General features: G+C 41.9%; 1 protein-coding gene across 2 annotated transcripts in view; it reads right to left on the bottom strand.

The window, feature by feature from the left end:
• Window positions 1–20983, bottom strand: part of LOC139552800 (synapsin-2-like) — a 274172-nt gene that overhangs the window by 194439 nt on the left and 58750 nt on the right. For both annotated transcript variants that reach the window (XR_011670537.1, XM_071364849.1), the window contains exon 3: window positions 1884–1975. Coding sequence is in view for 1 of the 2 variants with exons in the window: in XM_071364849.1 (XP_071220950.1) it covers window positions 1884–1975 (92 nt within the window). In the remaining variant the exon portion in view is untranslated. The remainder of the gene's footprint in view (window positions 1–1883; window positions 1976–20983) is intronic.

Raw genomic sequence — 20983 nt, 5'->3', positions numbered from 1 at the left:
AATGTCTGTACTGTGAGACGCCTAAGACAGGACGGACAGCTGATCATCCTCGCAGTGGCAGACCACGTGTTACAACACCTGCACAGGATCGGTACATCCGAACATCACACCTGTGGGACAGGTACAGGATGGCAACAACAACTGCCAGAGTTACACCAGGAACGCACAATCCCTCCATCGGTGCTCAGACTGTCCGTAATAGGCTGAGAGGCTGGACTGAGGGCTTGCAGGCCTGTTGTAAGGCAGGTCCTCACCATACATCACCGGCAACAATGTCACCTATGGGCACAAATCCACCGTCACTGGACCCGACAGGACTGGCAAAAAGTGCTCTTCACTGACGAGTCGCGGTCTTGTCTCACCAGGGGTGATGGTCGGATTCGTGTTTATCATCGACGGAATGAGCGTTACACCGAGGCCTGTACTCTGGAGCAGGATCGATTTGGAGGTGGAGGGTCCGTCGTGGTCTGGGGCGGTATGTCACAGCATCATCGGACTGAGCTTGTTGTCATTGCAGGCAATCTCAACGCTGTGCGTTACGGGGAAGACATCCTTCTCCCTCATTGGTACCCTTCCTGCAGGTTCATCCTGACATAACCCTCCAGCATGACAATGCCACCAGCCATAATGCTCATTCTGTGCGTGATTTCCTGCAAGACAGGAATGTCAGTGTTCTGCCATGGCCAGCCTAGAGCCCGCATCTCAATCCCATTGAGCACCTCTGGGACCTGTTGGACTGGAGGGTGAGGGCAAGGGCCATTTCCCCCCTCAGAAATGTCCGGGAACTTGCAGGTGCCTTGGTGTAAGAGTAGGATAACACCTCACAACAAGAACTGGCAAATCTGGTGCAGTCCATGAGGAGGAGATGCACTGCAGTACTTAATGCTGCTGATGGCCACACCAGATACTGACTGTTACTTTTGATTTTGATCCCTGCTTTGTTCAGGGACACATTATTCCATTTATGTTGGTCACATGTCTGTGGAACTTGTTCAGTTTATGTCTCAGTTGTTGAATCTTATGTTCATACAAATATTTACACATGTTAAGTTTGCTGACAATAAACGCAGTTGACAGTGAGAGGACGTTTCTTTTTTTGCTGAGTTTTTGACTACAATTATTACTGATATTACTACAGATATTATTACTGATATTATTACTGATATTACTACAGATATTACTACAGATATTACTACAGATATTACTACAGATATTATTACTGATATTACTACAGATATTATTACTGATATTACTACAGATATTACTACATATATTATTACTGATATTACTACAGATATTATTACTGATATTACTACAGATATTACTACAGATATTACTACAAATATTATTACTGATATTGTTACTGATATTACTACAGATATGACTGATATTACTACAGATATTATTACTGATATTACTACAGATATTATTACTGATATTATTACTGATATTATTACAGATATTACTACAGATATTACTACATATATTATTACTGATATTACTACAGATATTATTACTGCTATTATTACTGATATTACTACAGATATGACTGATATTACTACAGATATTATTGCAGATATTACTACAGATATTACTACATATATTATTACTGATATTACTACAGATATTATGACTGATATTACTACAGATATTACTACAGATATTACTACAGATATTTGAACTTCTCCCACTGTAATATGGGTAGAATTCCTAGATATTTAATCTAAAGTATGACTTCATTAGTTACAAACACAGCGGTGTTCAATATGGCCCAGCTGCCCTGAGTGTATTGGATGTATGTTGGCGTGTAATAAATAACCTTTGATTTAAAGGCTCAGATGGTGCTTAGTAGTAGCAGGTCTCTGGATGGAAACATTACTCACCTCACCACTTTGGTTCCGTTCCTGATCAACTGTATGTCCACGTTACACGACCCGTTGGCATGGGATACCAGGTTGATCTCTGAGAACGCCGCCTGACACACACACACACACACACACACACACACACACACACACACACACACACACACACACACACACACACACACACACACACACACACACACACACACACACACACACACACACACACACACACACACACACACACACACATGTTTAACACTTTATTTGAATCCACCAATCAAATGTACAGAAAAAGGATCCAAACATCTCAAAAGTCACTGTGTGCATGGCACTCAAGGGTACAGAAAGCACCTCCTTTTCCAAAAAGCTAGGCTGCCCACGACAGCTGAAACAGAGCAGTACCTAGCCAATTGCTTGGCCCTAGTTATTGTCAGGCCCGCAATCTGGAGGCAACGCACTGCAAGTCTGTGTATGTGTCCGAGACTGCCGAATATCAGTGCCACCAACTTGCACCTACTACATGTAGCTGTCAATTGAGCAGCCCACTTCCAAAATAAGCACATCCCCCTGGCCTCCCCCGTTCAACAACAATATCTGATTTATTTGGCATACAGGAAAAGACATCAACCTCATCATACCAGCATCCCCTTACACTAGGATGTATATTCACGTGTGCTGTTGGTGAGACCACTTGTCTCACCTCGCTGGCTATCAGGTCAATAAGGTGGTCATGTCTAGCAATGTACAAATCCTTGTATGAACAGCAGCCATTAACATGGGCTATGGACTCCATTACATTTGACTCAATACAAAATGGGTCACGGCTTGCAGGGTACCAATGTGCTAGATTATATTTTGTTGGTAGAACTTGCAGCCTCGCCTTAACAGTAAAGTTGAAATTGCCCTCACCAATGGGAGCATTCTGGTACATGGAATGGGAGACAGAGTGGTCAGCACAGTCCAGAGCAGCGAGTTTCCCCTGCAGCCTCAGGCCAGTCCAGTGTTGCAGTAGCTGCATCCGTCTGATACCAATGAGTGTTGTCCTGGATGTAAGATGAGATGTTCCATCATGGGTGACAGAAGCCTCCACATCAACACCGCAATCTGCCATAACTGCATCAGAGGCAGTCACAGGCTCAGATCTGCCATAACTGCATCAGAGGCAGTCACAGGCTCAGATCTGCCATAACTGCATCAGAGTCAGTCACAGGCTCAGATCTGCCATAACTGCATCAGAGTCAGTCACAGGCTCAGTTTGCATATCAGTCCGTGTCCACCTGAGCTCCACTCCAGTTTGGTTGCACAGGTCGTTGAGGTCCGGCCAGTCTGACCAGACTCCAAAGCCCGCAGCACGAGTGTCCAATATTCCATTGGCTTTCCTCCTAAAGCCCAGGCAGTGGGTGGAACCTTCCACCGCCGTTGGTCTAGAAGGAGGGAGGCACTGGCTAACTCCTTAACTGTCACATTGTCACTGTTGAGTATGTTCAGCAGGTGAGTCTATCTTGTAGCAGTGTAAATCCACTCAATATTCGGACACCTAAACCCCCGTCACGTGTATTGAAACATAGACACCTAAACCCCCGTCACGTGTATTGAAACATAGACACCTAAACCCCCGTCACGTGTATTGAAACATAGACACCTAAACCCCCGTCACGTGTATTGAAACATAGACACCTAAACCCCCGTCACGTGTATTGAAACATAGACACCTAAACCCCCGTCACGTGTATTGAAACATAGACACCTAAACCCCCGTCACGTGTATTGAAACATAGACACCTAAACCCCCGTCACGTGTATTGAAACATAGACACCTAAACCCCCGTCACGTGTATTGAAACATAGACACCTAAACCCCCGTCACGTGTATTGAAACATAGACACCTAAACCCCCGTCACGTGTATTGAAACATAGACACCTAAACCCCCGTCACGTGTATTGAAACATAGACACCTAAACCCCCGTCACGTGTATTGAAACATAGACACCTAAACCCCCGTCACGTGTATTGAAACATAGACACCTAAACCCCCGTCACGTGTATTGAAACATAGACACCTAAACCCCCGTCACGTGTATTGAAACATAGACACCTAAACCCCCGTCACGTGTATTGAAACATAGACACCTAAACCCCCGTCACGTGTATTGAAACATAGACACCTAAACCCCGTCACGTGTATTGAAACATAGACACCTAAACCCCCGTCACGTGTATTGAAACATAGACACCTAAACCCCCGTCACGTGTATTGAAACATAGACACCTAAACCCCCGTCACGTGTATTGAAACATAGACACCTAACCCCCCGTCTCGTGTATTGAAACATAGACACCTAAACCCCCGTCACGTGTATTGAAACATAGACACCTAAACCCCCGTCACGTGTATTGAAACATAGACACCTAAACCCCCGTCACGTGTATTGAAACATAGACACCTAAACCCCGGTCACGTGTATTGAAACATAGACACCTAAACCCCCGTCACGTGTATTGAAACATAGACACCTACACCCCCGTCACGTGTATTGAAACATAGACACCTAAACCCCCGTCACGTGTATTGAAACATAGACACCTAAACCCCCGTCACGTGTATTGAAACATAGACACCTAAACCCCCGTCACGTGTATTGAAACATAGACACCTAAACCCCCGTCACGTGTATTGAAACATAGACACCTAAACCCCCGTCACGTGTATTGAAACATAGACACCTAAACCCCCGTCACGTGTATTGAAACATAGACACCTAAACCCCCGTCACGTGTATTGAAACATAGACACCTAAACCCCCGTCACGTGTATTGAAACATAGACACCTAAACCCCCGTCACGTGTATTGAAACATAGACACCTAAACCCCCGTCACGTGTATTGAAACATAGACACCTAAACCCCCGTCACGTGTATTGAAACATAGACACCTAAACCCCCGTCACGTGTATTGAAACATAGACACCTAAACCCCCGTCACGTGTATTGAAACATAGACACCTAAACCCCCGTCACGTGTATTGAAACATAGACACCTACACCCCCGTCACGTGTATTGAAACATAGACACCTAAACCCCCGTCACGTGTATTGAAACATAGACACCTAAACCCCCGTCACGTGTATTGAAACATAGACACCTAAACCCCTGTCACGTGTATTGAAACATAGACACCTAAACCCCCGTCACGTGTATTGAAACATAGACACCTAAACCCCGTCACGTGTATTGAAACATAGACACCTAAACCCCCGTCACGTGTATTGAAACATAGACACCTAAACCCCCGTCACGTGTATTGAAACATAGACACCTAAACCCCGTCACGTGTATTGAAACATAGACACCTAAACCCCCGTCACGTGTATTGAAACATAGACACCTAAACCCCGTCACGTGTATTGAAACATAGACACCTAAACCCCCGTCACGTGTATTGAAACATAGACACCTACACCCCCGTCACGTGTATTGAAACATAGACACCTAAACCCCCGTCACGTGTATTGAAACATAGACACCTAAACCCCCGTCACGTGTATTGAAACATAGACACCTACACCCCCGTCACGTGTATTGAAACATAGACACCTAAACCCCCGTCACGTGTATTGAAACATAGACACCTAAACCCCCGTCACGTGTATTGAAACCTAGACACCTAAACCCCGTCACGTGTATTGAAACATAGACACCTAAACCCCCGTCACGTGTATTGAAACATAGACACCTAAACCCCCGTCACGTGTATTGAAACATAGACACCTAAACCCCCGTCACGTGTATTGAAACATAGACACCTAAACCCCGTCACGTGTATTGAAACATAGACACCTAAACCCCCGTCACATGTATTGAAACATAGACACCTACACCCCCGTCACGTGTATTGAAACATAGACACCTAAACCCCCGTCACGTGTATTGAAACATAGACACCTAAACCCCCGTCACGTGTATTGAAACATAGACACCTAAACCCCCGTCACGTGTATTGAAACATAGACACCTAAACCCCCGTCACGTGTATTGAAACATAGACACCTAAACCCCCGTCACGTGTATTGAAACATAGACACCTAAACCCCCGTCACGTGTATTGAAACATAGACACCTAAACCCCCGTCACGTGTATTGAAACATAGACACCTAAACCCCCGTCACGTGTATTGAAACATAGACACCTAAACCCCCGTCACGTGTATTGAAACATAGACACCTAAACCCCCGTCACGTGTATTGAAACATAGACACCTAAACCCCGTCACGTGTATTGAAACATAGACACCTAAACCCCCGTCACGTGTATTGAAACATAGACACCTAAACCCCGTCACGTGTATTGAAACATAGACACCTAAACCCCCGTCACGTGTATTGAAACATAGACACCTAAACCCCCGTCACGTGTATTGAAACATAGACACCTAAACCCCCGTCACGTGTATTGAAACATAGACACCTAAACCCCCGTCACGTGTATTGAAACATAGACACCTAAACCCCCGTCACGTGTATTGAAACATAGACACCTAAACCCCCGACTCTGTGGCTCTAACACTTTTTTGGTTACATGATTCCATATGTGTTATTTCGTAGTTTTGATATCTTCACTATTATTCTACAAAGTAGAAAATAAAGAAAAACCCTTGAGTGTCCAAACATTTGACTGGTATTGTACAGTATGTAAAATATATGCAGAGGTTGATTCTATGCGGAGGTAGATATCAGGGTTCTTGTTAGGAAAACGTTGCACCGGACATTTGAACAGCGACATTTGAGAAATCTGCCAGACCCATATGAATTGGGTGCGTGACCTGAATAGGGCGTCCACCTACAGTGCTCAGAATGACAGAAATCCCATTTAGATTATGGTAAATCATATTAAAAGAACATGCAAGTCCAGGATGCAAAGATGTGTGGTCCTTCTTACCGAATTCTGATGTGGACTTTGAAGATGTTAGAATAATTGTCCACATTTAATTTTCCTCAGCCAACAAGAGGAGCAACGAACAGAAAGATAGCCTATTCCAAACAGACTCTGGGACAGTTGTGGGAAGAGAGATCCCAAATTCATTCAACCTGTAGACCTAACCTACATCACATTTTTTTTTTTTAAGCAATGAGTCTGATGCAACAGATCAGAACATTTACCTTAAAATGTTGATAAACTATTGTTTCCTCACATTATAAGCGCAGCAATGCGCACAAGGCTGTAGGTTACGTGCGAGTGTTCGTTCCATAATGCATAATACGTTTGCAGACGACACAACAGTGGTAGGCCTGATCACCGACAACGACGGGACAGCCTATAGGGAGGTCAGAGACCTGGCCGGGTGGTGCTAGAATAACAACCTATCCCTCAACGTAACCAAGACTAAGGAGATTATTGTGGACTACAGGAAAAGGAGGACCGAGCACGCCCCATTCTCATCGACGGGGCTGTAGTGGAGCAGGTTGAGAGCTTCAAGTTCCTTGTGGTCCACATCAACAACAAATTAGAATGGTCCAAACACACCAAGACAGTTGTGAAGCGGGCACGACAAAGCATATTCCCCCTCAGGAAACTATAAAGATTTGGCATGGGTCCTGAGATCCTCAAAAGGTTCTACAGCTGCAACATCGAGAGCATCCTGACTGGTTGCATCACTGACTGGTACCGCAATTGCTCGGCCTCTGACCGCAAGGCACTACAGAGGCTAGTGCGTACCGGCCAGAACATCACTGGGGCTAAGCTGCCTGCCATCCAGGACCTCTACACCAGGTGTCAGAGGAAGGCCCTAAAAATTGTCAAAGACCCCAGCCATCCCAGTCATAGACTGTTCTCTCTACGACCGCATGGCAAGCGGTACCAGAGTGCCACGTCTAGGACAAAAAGGCTTCTCAACAGTTTTACCTCCAAGCCATAAGACTCCTGAACAGGTAATCAAATGGCTACCTGGACTATTTCCAGCTCATTTCAAAGTGGTGTCTGATGCGCTGATGAAGCCTGCCTCCAGCTCATTTCAAAGTGGTGTCTGATGCGCTGATGAAGCCTGCCTCCAGCTCATTTCAAAGTGGTGTCTGATGCGCTGATGAAGCCTGCCTCCAGCTCATTTCAAAGTGGTGTCTGATGCGCTGATGAAGCCTGCCTCCAGCTCATTTCAAAGTGGTGTCTGATGCGCTGATGAAGCCTGCCTCCAGCTCATTTCAAAGTGGTGTCTGATGCGCTGATGAAGCCTGCCTCCAGCTCATTTCAAAGTGGTGTCTGATGCGCTGATGAAGCTTCAGTTGCCATTTGAGATGCTGCAGCAGCAGCTCTCATGCTGTCTGGCCGATTTTCACCTCAAAGGCTCTGTATCTGTATGCTGTGCACTTGATAAATAACGCATATACTGTATCCTACACATGCGCCAATGTAATTCCACTAAATTATGCTAATTAACCTAATTAACCAGTCAAATGTACTTCCATCGACTGGTATTTCCATCAATGAATAGGCTAAAAGCATTATTTCGCAATGGCATTTTTCCTGTTTTTCCCTGGACAATTGGCCAGAACCAATTTTATTTATCGGCTTTTCACATTTTTTATAGGCCAAAAGCCAGCTATTACTGGCTAATGGAAACCCTGTTTGATATTCTACACTATAGCTGTGTTTGAAATGGCAAACTACTCATACTAACCGTACTATTTGTGACATCATTTGAGTATGTAGTATGCTTATTGTACAAAGCCTCCAGTATTTATGCTGCAGTAGTTTATGTGTCGGGGGGCTAGGGTCAGTCTGTTATATCTGGAGTATTTCTCCTGTCTTATCCGGTGTCCTGTGTGAATTTAAGTATGCTCTCTCTAATTCTTTCTTTCTTTCTCTCTCTCGGAGGACCTGAGCCCTAGGACCATGCCTCAGGACTACCTAGCCTGATGACTCCTTGCTGTCCCCAGTCCACCTGGCCATGCTGCTGCTCCAGGTTCAACTGTTCTGCCTGCGGCTAACGTTCTACTTTTGTCCAAATACAAAGTATAAAAGCGATGGACACTATTGCTGTGCTATGTCACCCCACAATGCAATTCTTCAGAAAATGGGCAGAGTGTCACAACAATTTCAGTTCTGAAAACATGGCAGACACCTCAGTGCAAAGCAACAAAGTAACTTATACAGTACAAAAAAAAGAATATTGTGTAAAACAATATTGAGCATTTAAATGTGTATTTAATATAAAAATATGAACGTTAATAGTTTACATTTTAAGTTAAGTAGTCAGCATAGCTCTCAATTTCAATCGTGATGGAGGCTACAACCTAGCCATAATTTAGCCTAGTAACGTCATTTAACTTTAGTCAGCTAATGTCAGCTTTTGTTATTTTGTTTACTCTGCAATACTATCTAGCTGCCAAATGTAGTTTATCTCAAAAGCCTTTTTTGTACTATAGGGTCAGATGAAGACACTGCTGGCCTAATCGCCTTGCATGCCCACAACAATGCCATCTTCATGGGCAAAAGAAATGCAGCGACAAAGGGGTTTGAGTGAGTAGCGTTACTGAATTATTATTACTAACCAAAATGATTTACTTTGCTATACTTGCGCAAGTTTCTTACTCTATCAAGGCTAGAAGTTGTTTCATGAGTTCATAGCCTGTCTATATTGCAGAGACTAGTAAATGTTTCATGCATGCCCAGTGTGTGTACTCCACTGAATATTTAATATACAGTTGAAGTAGGACGTTTACATACACTTAGGTTGGAGTCATTAAAACTAGTTTTTCAACCACTCCACAAATTTATTGTTAACAAACTATAGTTTTGGCAAGTCGGTTAGGACATCTACTTTGTGCATGACACATGTAATTTGTCCAACAATTGTTTACAGACAGATTATTTCACTTATAATTCACAATTCCAGTGGGTCAGAAGTTTAGTTTAGTTCTTCAGTTAAGTCCGGTTCATCCTTGGGAGCAATATCCAAACTCCTGAATGTACTACGTTCATCTGTACAAATAATAGTACGCAAGTATAAACACCATGGTCCACGCAGCCGTCATACCGCTCTGGAAGGAGACGCGTTCTGTCTCCTAGAGATGAACGTACTTTGGTGCGAAAAGTGCAAATCAATCCCAGAACAACAGCAAAGGACCGTGTGAAGATGCTGGAGGGAACAGGTACAAAAGTATCTATATCCACAGTAAAACGAGTCCTATATCGACATAACCTGAACTGTTTGACCATAATGACCATTGTTATGTTTGGAGGAAAAAGGGGGCGGCTTGCAAGCCGAAGAACACCATCCCAACAGTGAAACACGGGGGTGGCAGCATCATGTTGTTGGGGGTGCTTTGCTGCAGGAGGGACTGGTGCACTTCACAAAATAGATGGCATTATGAGGGAGGAAAATGATGTGGATATTTTGAAGCAATATCTCGAGACATCAGTAAGGAAGTTAAATCTTGGTCGCAAATGGGTCTTCCAAATGGACATTGACCACAAGCATACTTCCAAAGTTGTGGCAAAATGGCTTAAGGACAACAAAGTCAAGGTATTGGAGTGGCCATTACAAAGCCCTGACCTCAATCCTATAGAAAATCTGTGGGCAGAACTGAAAAAGTGTGTGCGAGCCAGGAGGCCTACAAACCTGACTCAGTTACACCAGCTCTGTCAGGCAGAATGGGCCAAAATTCACCCAACTTATTGTGGGAAGCTTGTGGAAGGCTGCCCGAAACATTAGACCCAAGTTAAACAATTTAAAGGCAATGCTACCAAATACTGATTGAGTATATGTAAACGTCTGACCCACTGGGAATGTGATGAAAGAAATCAAAGCTGAAATAAATAATCCTCTTTACTTTTATTCTGACATGATCCTACCTGACCAAGGCAAGGCATTTTTACTAGGATTAAATGTCAGGAATTGTGAAAAACTGAGTTTAAATGTATTCGGCTAAGGTGTATGTAAACTTCCGACTTCAACTGTATCTCTTAACACTATCCATATTGGATTTCGATTTGCTATATATTTTTCAACTGTGCTGTGATGCTTCACAAAAGTACTGAACCTTTCTGTTCTCATAGTTTCTAGAGATTGTAAATTAAAGAAAAATGTTTGCTAAAATAATTATTATATTATTGATCGATTGACTATGACTTTTCAAATCACTCAGTATTGTTATCTGCAGCGTTAGCTCCAGGTAAATGTTGCAATTCTTCAGTCATTCCTGGACCAGAGACAAAAAACGAGCTACATATGGACATTTCCGAAATAAATGATCTAATGACTATGTCTCTTCGCAGCAAAATCTGCAGAGCTGGGAAGATTGTATCCTCCATATACAGTTTATAACATTATATTGGTTGCAAGAATTTTGTATAGTAATTTAAGTTGAAAAATTCAGCGTTTTGAATCCGGCGTTGTTTTGCATGTCAATTCATAAACCATGTGCCATGGAATCGGTATATCCAAAATCTCTTCCCAACTATTTTACATTTATATGGCACAGCTGTACATTTTTTGGTCCTTAAATGAAACTGGTATATATTTTTATTTATCACAATTTTCTTTAACCAATTTTGGTCTTTAATGGAGACAAGTTCCTTCCTTTTCCCCTTCCACAAGAGGTAATGCTGCATTTAGTTGGTTGTAACTTTGGGTAGAGCAGACATTTCCATATGTCTGTGTTAGCTGCAACTGTGACATATCTCCACCAGTCCTATTTATGATATCATTTACAAAGATACCTTTTTTTTTTAAACATATAGAAAAATAAAGTTTTTTTATCAATTAGTATATTTGAGTTTAACCACAATATGTGACTGACGGTCTTGTGTAGCAACATTTGAAATCGTTTTTTTTTGCATTGAATAAAAGTACAGACTCAGAGCTACAAAATGGTATATCATACACAGCATTTTTGAGGAACAAAGGGGAAGTAATTCTCCTTTGAAAGTTGATAAACTTGTATGAAAATGGCCTTTGAAAGTTGTGGTACCTACTGGAGAGCTCTCCTTTAGCTCCACCTATTCAACATTGTTCACACCCTCTTAAGCCAGCCCCACCCATCTATTTAAGAATTCACATGTGAGGTCATGTGATAAACAGTGAGTAGTGTAGTAAAGATGAAGACTAAAAGTGGTAGTAGCCTACAATAAGGAACAACTCCAGGGAAACAGAAAGTGTCCAGATAAAATTATGTTTTAAATATTAGATGACACCCAGACACACTTGTCTAAATGAGTCATGTGAAAGAAGTGCTATAACCCCCTGCCACATCCAGTCGTGGAAAAAGTATTAAATTGTCATACTTGAGTAAAATTATAAATAATTTCAAATTCCTTATATTAAACCAGACGGCACGATTGTATTTAAAAACATTTTTTTTTTATTGACAGATCAAGTTTATTGACAGCATCAAAGTAAAAGTATAAACCATTTCAAATTCCTTATATTAAGCAAACCAGACGGCACTATTTAAAAAAAAGATTCCAGTTTCGAGGCAGTAGGGATGACCATGGCCGTTCTCTTGATAAGTGTGTGAATTGGACAATTTTCCTTTCAAAATGTAACGTGTACTTTTGGGAGTCAAGAAAAATGTATGGAGTAAAAAGTACATTATTGTCTTTATGAATGTAGTGAAGTAAAAGTTGTCAAAAATGTAAATAGTAAAGTAATGTACAGATACCACAAATAACGACTTAAGTAAAAATACTTTGAAGTACTACTTAAGTACTTTACACCACTGCCCAAATTCCTTCACACCAGTACATTAGCATACTTTACACATGCACTTATCACATAGTATTCCATACATAAGTTAAGGCCATGCAACCTGAGTTGAAACCTGTGTGAGGTGCACATGTATAGTACATAAACAGATGCAAGCGCCATATATTTATGTGGTGGCAAAAGCTCGTCATACAATAAGGTTTGTAGCGATTCCTATGTTGTTGATGTAAATAATATGTGTTGGTCTGTAATGAGAAGCAACCAGACGCTGCACTTGAAATATGAAATAGTTTATTCCAGTTACATTTTTTAAAATGCAACCTTTATTTTACTAGGCAAGTCAGTTAAGAACAAACTCCTATTTACAATGACATCCTATCGGGGGAACAGTGGATTAACTGCCTTGTTCAGGGGCAGAACGACAGATTTTTACCTCGTCAGCTCAGGGATTCGATCCAGCAAACTTTCAGTTACTGGCCCAATGCTTTAACCACTAGGCTACCTGCCATCCCACTAATAAGCATGCACCCATGTAAAAACCACTAAATCCCTGTGGACTGATGAGGAATTGCAAAATGGTATGGTTGAGAGGGATGAGGCAAAAGGATTGGCAAACAACTCTGGCTGCACAACCGATTGGCAAACGCACTGAAAATTGAGAAATCATGTTACTAAACTGAATAAAAATAAGAAACTATACTATGAAACAAAGATAAATGATATAAACAATGATAGTAAAAAGCTTTGGAGCACCTTTTAAATGACATTTTGGGCAAAAAGGCAAACTCGGTTCAATCATTCATTGAATCATATGGTTCATTCATCACAAAACCCACTGATATTGCCAATTACTTTAATTATTTTTTAACTGGCAAGATTAGCAAATTCCAAGTATAACTGATCAAATTATGAAAGAGAGGCATTGTAATTTTGAATTCCGTAAAAAAGTGAGTGTGGAAGAGATGAAAAAATTATAGTTGTCTATGAACAAGGACAAGCTACTGGGTTAGTTTGCATCTGACAATCTGGATGGAAAATTACTTGACGAAAATAGTGGACAATATTGGCACTCCTATTTGCCATATATAGAAGCCTACTAGATAGTGTGTGCCCTTAGGCCTGGAGGGAAGTAAAAGTAAACTTTTGGAAAAAATTGTGTTCGACCAGAAAATGTTATTTTACTGTAAACAAATTTACAACAGACTATCAGCATGCTTATAGGGAAGGACATTCAACAAGCACAGCACTTACACAAATGACTGATGATTGGCTGAGAGAACTTGATGATAAAAAAACTGAGCTGTTTTGTTAGACTTTAGTGAGGCTTTCGACATTATCGATCATAGTCTGCTGATCGAAAAACATATGCGTTATGGCTTTAAACCCCCTGCTACATTGTGGTTAAATAGTTACCTGTCTGACAGAACACAGAGGGTGTTATTAGCCATACGGATGGCTAAGAGCTTGGCTAGGATTTTGTAAAAATGAGTGATAAGATCCACATTCCAGGGGATCCTTGTTTTTCTTTAAGAGTAATGAAATTGAAGCCTGATAAAGACTAGGCGATAGCTTTGATGTATTAAGGCACTCTGCAAATAATCCAGACAGGAATGGGCAAAGCAGACTAGAAAAAGTCTTGTACATTTTTTGGGGAAAACCGTCTGGACCCAGATCCTACACTATTCTATCATATTCCATTTTCCTATTCTACTGTATTTAGTCTATGGCGCTCTGACATTGCTCGTCCAAATATTTACATATTCTAATTCCATTCCTTTACTTTAGATTTTGTGTATTGTTAGATATTGTTTGATATTACTACACTGTTGGAGCTACAAACACAAGCATTTCACCCGCAATAACATCCGCTAAACACATGTGACAAATACAATTAGATTTGATATGATTTAACACTTTCATTGCGGACACTGCAGTTGCAATCTCCTCAGGTGTAAATTCTTCTTCTAAACCATCATGGGAGTCTGTATCAATTGAAGGCATATTCAAGCCATTAAAGAATGAATCAATCAGCAAAGGGTCTTGAGGAGATTCAGAGGTGTATAGCGCAGAGTAAAACTGTTTGAATTGATCATTGATCTCTTTATGTACACAAAAATACTGATGCTCCAGATACTCAACTAGTCTAAAGGCCAGTTTTATTGCTTCTTTAATCAGGACAACAGTTTTCAGCTCTGCTAACATAATTGCAAAAGGGTTTTCTAATGATCAATTAGCCTTTTAAAATGATAAACTTGGATTATCTAACACAACGTGCCATTGGAACACAGGAGTGAGGGTTGCTGATAATGGACCTCTGTACGCCTATGTATATATGACATAAAAAATCTGCCTTTTCCAGCTACAATAGTAATTTTTTACAACATGAACATTGTATTTCTATTAAATTGTATGTTATTTTAATGGACAGCAAATGTGCTGTTCTTTAAAAAACAAGGACATTTCTAAGTGACCTCAAACATTTGAACGGTAGTGTATATATATTTAAAAAATCCTTCTTATCCTCATTTCCATAATTAGCAATTCATATTTGTAATAATGTAGGCAGTTTATGCAAATTATTGTTACCTCTTACCAGTATTGCCATTACATTTAATTACATTTTGGCAAGCAATTATTATTTTAGCAAACAATTATTGTGATTCATCCTATATGAGAGATGAGAGTTGCAGTCTCATGTCTATAAGAATATAGAGAGGGAGAGATATCATAGAAAGTGAATCTCATTCTAGTTCTGTAACAGGTACAGGAGGACTTCTCAGACAGCCAAGGGGGCAGGAGAATTAACGGAGAGGCAACTCAAATTAACTTTGATGGCTTTTGTAAAACGAATGACTTAGTGAACATTATTTTTCATACCACGAGAGGTACCGGATTCATCCAAATAGGTTCCGGAACAAAACAGTCCAAAATGGAGAGGTGACGGATCCTGTTTCGGCAGGATCCTGCTCAAATTAAGCAATGGGTATAAACAGAGATGAAAAACGAACTAAGTCATTGAGAAAATGTTCTGTACTAGAGTTACTTGTCTAACAGAACACAAAGGGTGTTCTTTAATGAAAGCCTCTCCAAAATAATCCAGGAAGAATCAGGAATTCCCCAGAGTAGCTGTTTAGGCCCGTTGCATTTTTTTATTTTTACTAACGACATGCCACTGACTTTGAGTAAAGCCAGTGTGTCTATGTATACGGATGACTCAACCCTATACACATCAGCTACTAAAGCGACTGAAATGACTGCAACACTTAACAAAGAGCTGCAGTTAGTTTCAGAGTGGGTGGCAAGCAATAAGTTAGCCCTGAATATTTCTGAAACTGAAAGCATTGTATTTGGGACAAATCATTCACTAAACCCTAAACCTGTGGAAATTGAGCAAGTTGAGATGACTAAACTGCTTGGAGTAACCCTAGATTGTAAACTGTCATGGTCAAAACATATTGATGGAGTAGTAGCTAAGATTGGGAGAAGTCTGTCCATAATAAAGCGATGCTCTGCCTTCTTAACAACACTATCAACAAGGCAGATCCTACAGGCCCTGGTTGTGTCGCACCTTGACTACTGTTCAGTCATGTGGTCAGGTGCCACAAAAAAGGACATAGGAAAATTGCAATTGGCTCAGAACAGGGCAGCAAGGGCTGGCCCTTAAATGTACACAGAGAGCTAATATTAATAATATGCATATCAAACTCTACTGGCTTAAAGTGGAGGAGAGATTGACTTCATCACTACTTGTAATTATGAGAGGTATTGACATGTTGAATGCACCGAGTTGTCTGTCTAAACTACTGGCACACAGCTTGGACACCCATGCATACCCCACAGTACATGCCACCAGAGGTCTCTTCACAGTCCCCAAGTCCAGAACATACTATGGCAGGCGCACAGTACTACATAGAGCCATGACAACATATAACTCTATTCTACATCAAGTAACTGATGCAAGCAGTAAAATTTGATTTAAAAAACAGCTTCACCGTAGGGATGGTGCCTGGTTTCCTCCAGATGTGACACTTGGCATTCACATCTGCTTTCATCAGACCATGAATGTTACTCCTCATGGTCTAAATGCAAACTCCAAGTGGGCTGTCATGTGCCTTTTACTGAGGAGTGACTGCCGTCTGGCCCCAGATCTGTGCCTCGACACAATTCTGTCTCGGATCTCTAAGGACAATTCCTTCGACCTCATGGCTTGATTTTTGCTCTGACATGCACTGTCATTTGTGACCCACCGGCTCAAAATGGTCTTACAGTGGCTTGCAAAAGTATTCACCCCCCTTGGCATTTGCAAAATACTTTTTGGGGTGAAAAAGTGAATACTTGAGTGTGCATAACTATTCACCCCCCCAAGTCAATACTTTGTAGAGCTACCATTTGCAGCAATTACAGCTGCAAGTCTCTTGGGGTATGTCTCCATAAGCTTGGCACATCTAGCCACTGGGATTTTTGTCCATTCTTTAAGGCAAAACTGCTCCAGCTCCTTCAAGTTGGATGGGTTCCCCTGGTGTACAGCAATCTTTAAATTATACCACAGATTCTCAATTGGATTGAGGTCTGGGCTTTGACTCGGCCATTCCAAGACATTTAAATGTTTCCCCTTAAACCACTCGCGTGTTGCTTAAGCAGCATGCTTAGGGTCATTGTCCTGCTGGAAGGTGAATCTCCGTCCCAGTCTTAAATCTCTGGAAGACTGAAACAGGTTTCCCTCAAGAATATCCCTGTATTTAGCGCCATCCATCATTCCTTCAATTCTGACCAGTTTCCCAGAGAAGGTGGAAAGTTTTAAGTTCCTCGGCGTACACATCACGGACAAACTGAAAGGGTCCACCCACACAGACAGCATGGTGAAGAAGGCGCAGCAGCGCCTCTTCAACCTCAGGAGGCTGAAGACATTCGGCTTGTCACCAAAAACACTCAAACTTTTACAGATGCACAATCGAGAGTATCCTGTTGGGCTGTATCACCGCCTGGTACGGCAACTGCTCTGCCCACAACCGTAAGGCTCTCCAGAGGGTAGTGAGGTCTGCATAACGCATCACTGGGGGCAAACTACCTGCCCTCCAGGACACCTACACCACCCGATGTCACAGGAAGGCCATAAAGATCATCAAGGACAACAACCACCCGAGCCACTGCCTGTTCACCCCGCTGAAGTCAGTACAGGTGCATCAAAGCGGGGACCTAGAGACTGAAAAACAGCTGCTATCTCAAGGCAATCAGACTGTTAAACAGCCACCACTAACATTGAGTGGCTGCTGCCAACATACTGACTCATCTCTTGCCACTTTAATAATGAAAAATGTATGTAATAAATGTATCACTAGTCACTTTAAACAATGCCACTTTATATAATGTTTACATACCCTACATTACTCATCTCATATGTATATACTGTACTCTATACCATCTACTGCATCTTGCCTGTGCCGTTCGGCCATCGCTCATTCATATATTTTTATGTACATATTCTTATTCATTCCTTTACACTTGTGTGTGTATAGGTAGTTGTTGTGAAGTTGTTAGGTTAGATTACTTGTTAGATATTACTGCACGGTCAGAACTAAAAGCACAAGCATTTCGCTATAGTCGCATTAACTAACCATGTGTATGTGACAAATAAAATTTGATTTGATTTGTTTAGCTTTACTCAGCATATACTAATATTTATCAAATTAGTATAGGCTGAATTGGGTGCTTTTGGCTTTGGTCAAAATTATTCCAAAGACCTTACATTTTTCATATTGATACAGAACCCCTAAACAATTATTTAGATTCGTTAAGAACAAGTTGAATGATAAAGTCATGAAAAATCTGAAGAATTGAATTACCCTTCCTGGTTTACCCTCTAGGGTTTCCTGGCTTACCCTCTAGGATTTCCTGGTTTACCCTCTTTTTTTCCCCAGGAAGGTTTGACTAACATGTCTGTAGAGGTATTAGCCATATTAAATTAAACTGCTCAGACGTTATTGAGACAGCATTATATCCCACCCACTCTGACGCCTAGCCAGCTGGACAGAGAGAGGAAGGACCTCCTCTGTTTCCTGTCTTGTTGAATCACCAGCCTCCGACCACAGTTCCACAGGGTTAGGGTTAGCTCTACAGCTCAACAAGAGACAGTGGGGATCAAATCAAATCAAACGTTATTTGCCACATGCTCCAAATACAACAAGCGTACACTTTACCGTGAAATGCTTACTGACAAGCCCTTAACCAACAGCGCAGTTCAAGAAGAACAACATATTTACCAAGTAGGCTAAAATAAAAATAAATAATAAACGTTATTGAGGTTCATGCTCTACAACATTCGCAGAGTACGACCCTGCCTCACACAGGAAGCGGCGCAGGTCCTAATCCAGGCACTTGTCATCTCCCGTCTGGATTACTGCAACTCGCTGTTGGCTGGGCTCCCTGCCTGTGCCATTAAACCCCTACAACTCATCCAGAACGCCGCAGCCCGTCTGGTGTTCAACCTTCCCAAGTTCTCTCACGTCACCCCGCTCCTCCGCTCTCTCCACTGGCTTCCAGTTGAAGCTCGCATCCGCTACAAGACCATGGTGCTTGCCTACGGAGCTGTGAGGGGAACGGCACCTCCGTACCTTCAGGCTCTGATCAGGCCCTACACCCAAACAAGGGCACTGCGTTCATCCACCTCTGGCCTGCTCGCCTCCCTACCTCTGAGGAAGTACAGCTCCCGCTCAGCCCAGTCAAAACTGTTCGCTGCTCTGGCACCCCAATGGTGGAACAAACTCCCTCACGACGCCAGGTCAGCGGAGTCAATCACCACCTTCCGGAGACACCTGAAACCCCACCTCTTTAAGGAATACCTAGGATAGGATAAAGTAATCCTTCTAACCCCCCCCCCCCTTAAAAGAGTTAGATGCACTATTGTAAAGTGGTTGTTCCACTGGATATCATAAGGTGAATGCACCAATTTGTAAGTCGCTCTGGATAAGAGCGTCTGCTAAATGACTTAAATGTAAATGTAAATGTAAATAAAAAGTAACACAATAAGAATAACGAGGCTATATATGGGTGGCACCGGTACCAAGTCAGTGTGCAGGGGTACAGGCTAGTTGAGGTAATCTGTACATGTAGGTGGGGGCGAAGTGACTAAGCATAGGTAACAAACAAACAGCGAGTAGCAGCAGTGTACCTATCCGTGTCATCTGACCATTTCCGCATTGAGCGAGTCACTGGTACTTCCTGCTTTAGTTTTTGCTTGTAAGCAGGAATCAGGAGGATAGAATTATGGTCAGATTTGCCAAACGGAGGGTGGGGGAGAGCTTTGTATGCATCTCTGTGTGTGGAGTAAAGGTGGTCTAGGATTTTTTCCCCCCCTGGTTGCACATGTGACAAATTTGGTAAAACTGATTTAAGTTTACCTGCATTAAAGTCCCCGGCCACTAGGAGCGCCGCTTCTAGGTGAGCATTTTCTTCTTTGCTTATTGTCTTATAGAGTTGGTTGAGCGCAGTCTTAGTGGCAGCTTCGTTTTGTGGTGGTAAATAGAGGGCTACGAATAATACAGATGAGAACTCTCTTGGTAGATAATGTGTTCTGCAGCTTATCATAAGGTACTCTATTCAGGCAAGCAATACCTCAAGACTTCTTTAATTTTTGACATCGCGCACCAGCTGTTATTGACAAAAAGACACACAGCCCCACCCCTCGTCTTACCAGAGGTAGCGTCTCTGTTCTGCGGTGCATGGAAAATCCCACTCACTCTATGTTGTCCGTATCTTTGTTCAGCCATGTCTCGGTGAAACATAAGATGTTACAGTTTTTAATGTCCCGTTGGTAGGATCATCTTAATAGTAGGTCATACATGTTATTTTCCAATGATTACATATTAGCAAGAAGAATGGAAGGCATTGGGAGTTTACACTCTCACCTCTGGATTCTCAGAAGGATCAACGATCTGCTTCCCCTTTCCCGGCGTCTTCTCTTCACGCAAAAGGCGTGGATCTGGGCCTGTTCCAGTGAAAGCAGGATATCCTTCTCGTCTTTAAAGGAAAACGTTTCTTCCAGTCCGCGATGAGTAATCGCTTTTCTGAAGTTATTTTCGGTCATAAGAGACAATAGCAGCAACATTATGTACACAATAAGTACAAAAAATAAGTTACACAAAACACAAAAAAATAACAAAATAGCACAATTGGTTGGATGATGTGACATTAAATCCTGTGCTAGGATAAAATATAGAATGAACATCATGTGACATCATGATAGTAGATATAATCATGGTGTTGGCTTGAAGACAGTCTGTACTGATGGGTGACTGTGGAGGACTGGTCTGTCCACCAACTTACAATAACAACAACCAAGGACCTCTCAGAAATGAAAGATAGATTCATATTATACTTACTCAAATATTCTCATTAAATAAGTCATTTTCTCAACC

Source organism: Salvelinus alpinus, chromosome 2 (genome assembly GCF_045679555.1).
Source record: "Salvelinus alpinus chromosome 2, SLU_Salpinus.1, whole genome shotgun sequence".
In the NCBI taxonomy this organism is placed as follows: domain Eukaryota; kingdom Metazoa; phylum Chordata; class Actinopteri; order Salmoniformes; family Salmonidae; genus Salvelinus; species Salvelinus alpinus.
This window is presented reverse-complemented; position numbering and strand designations above follow the sequence as displayed.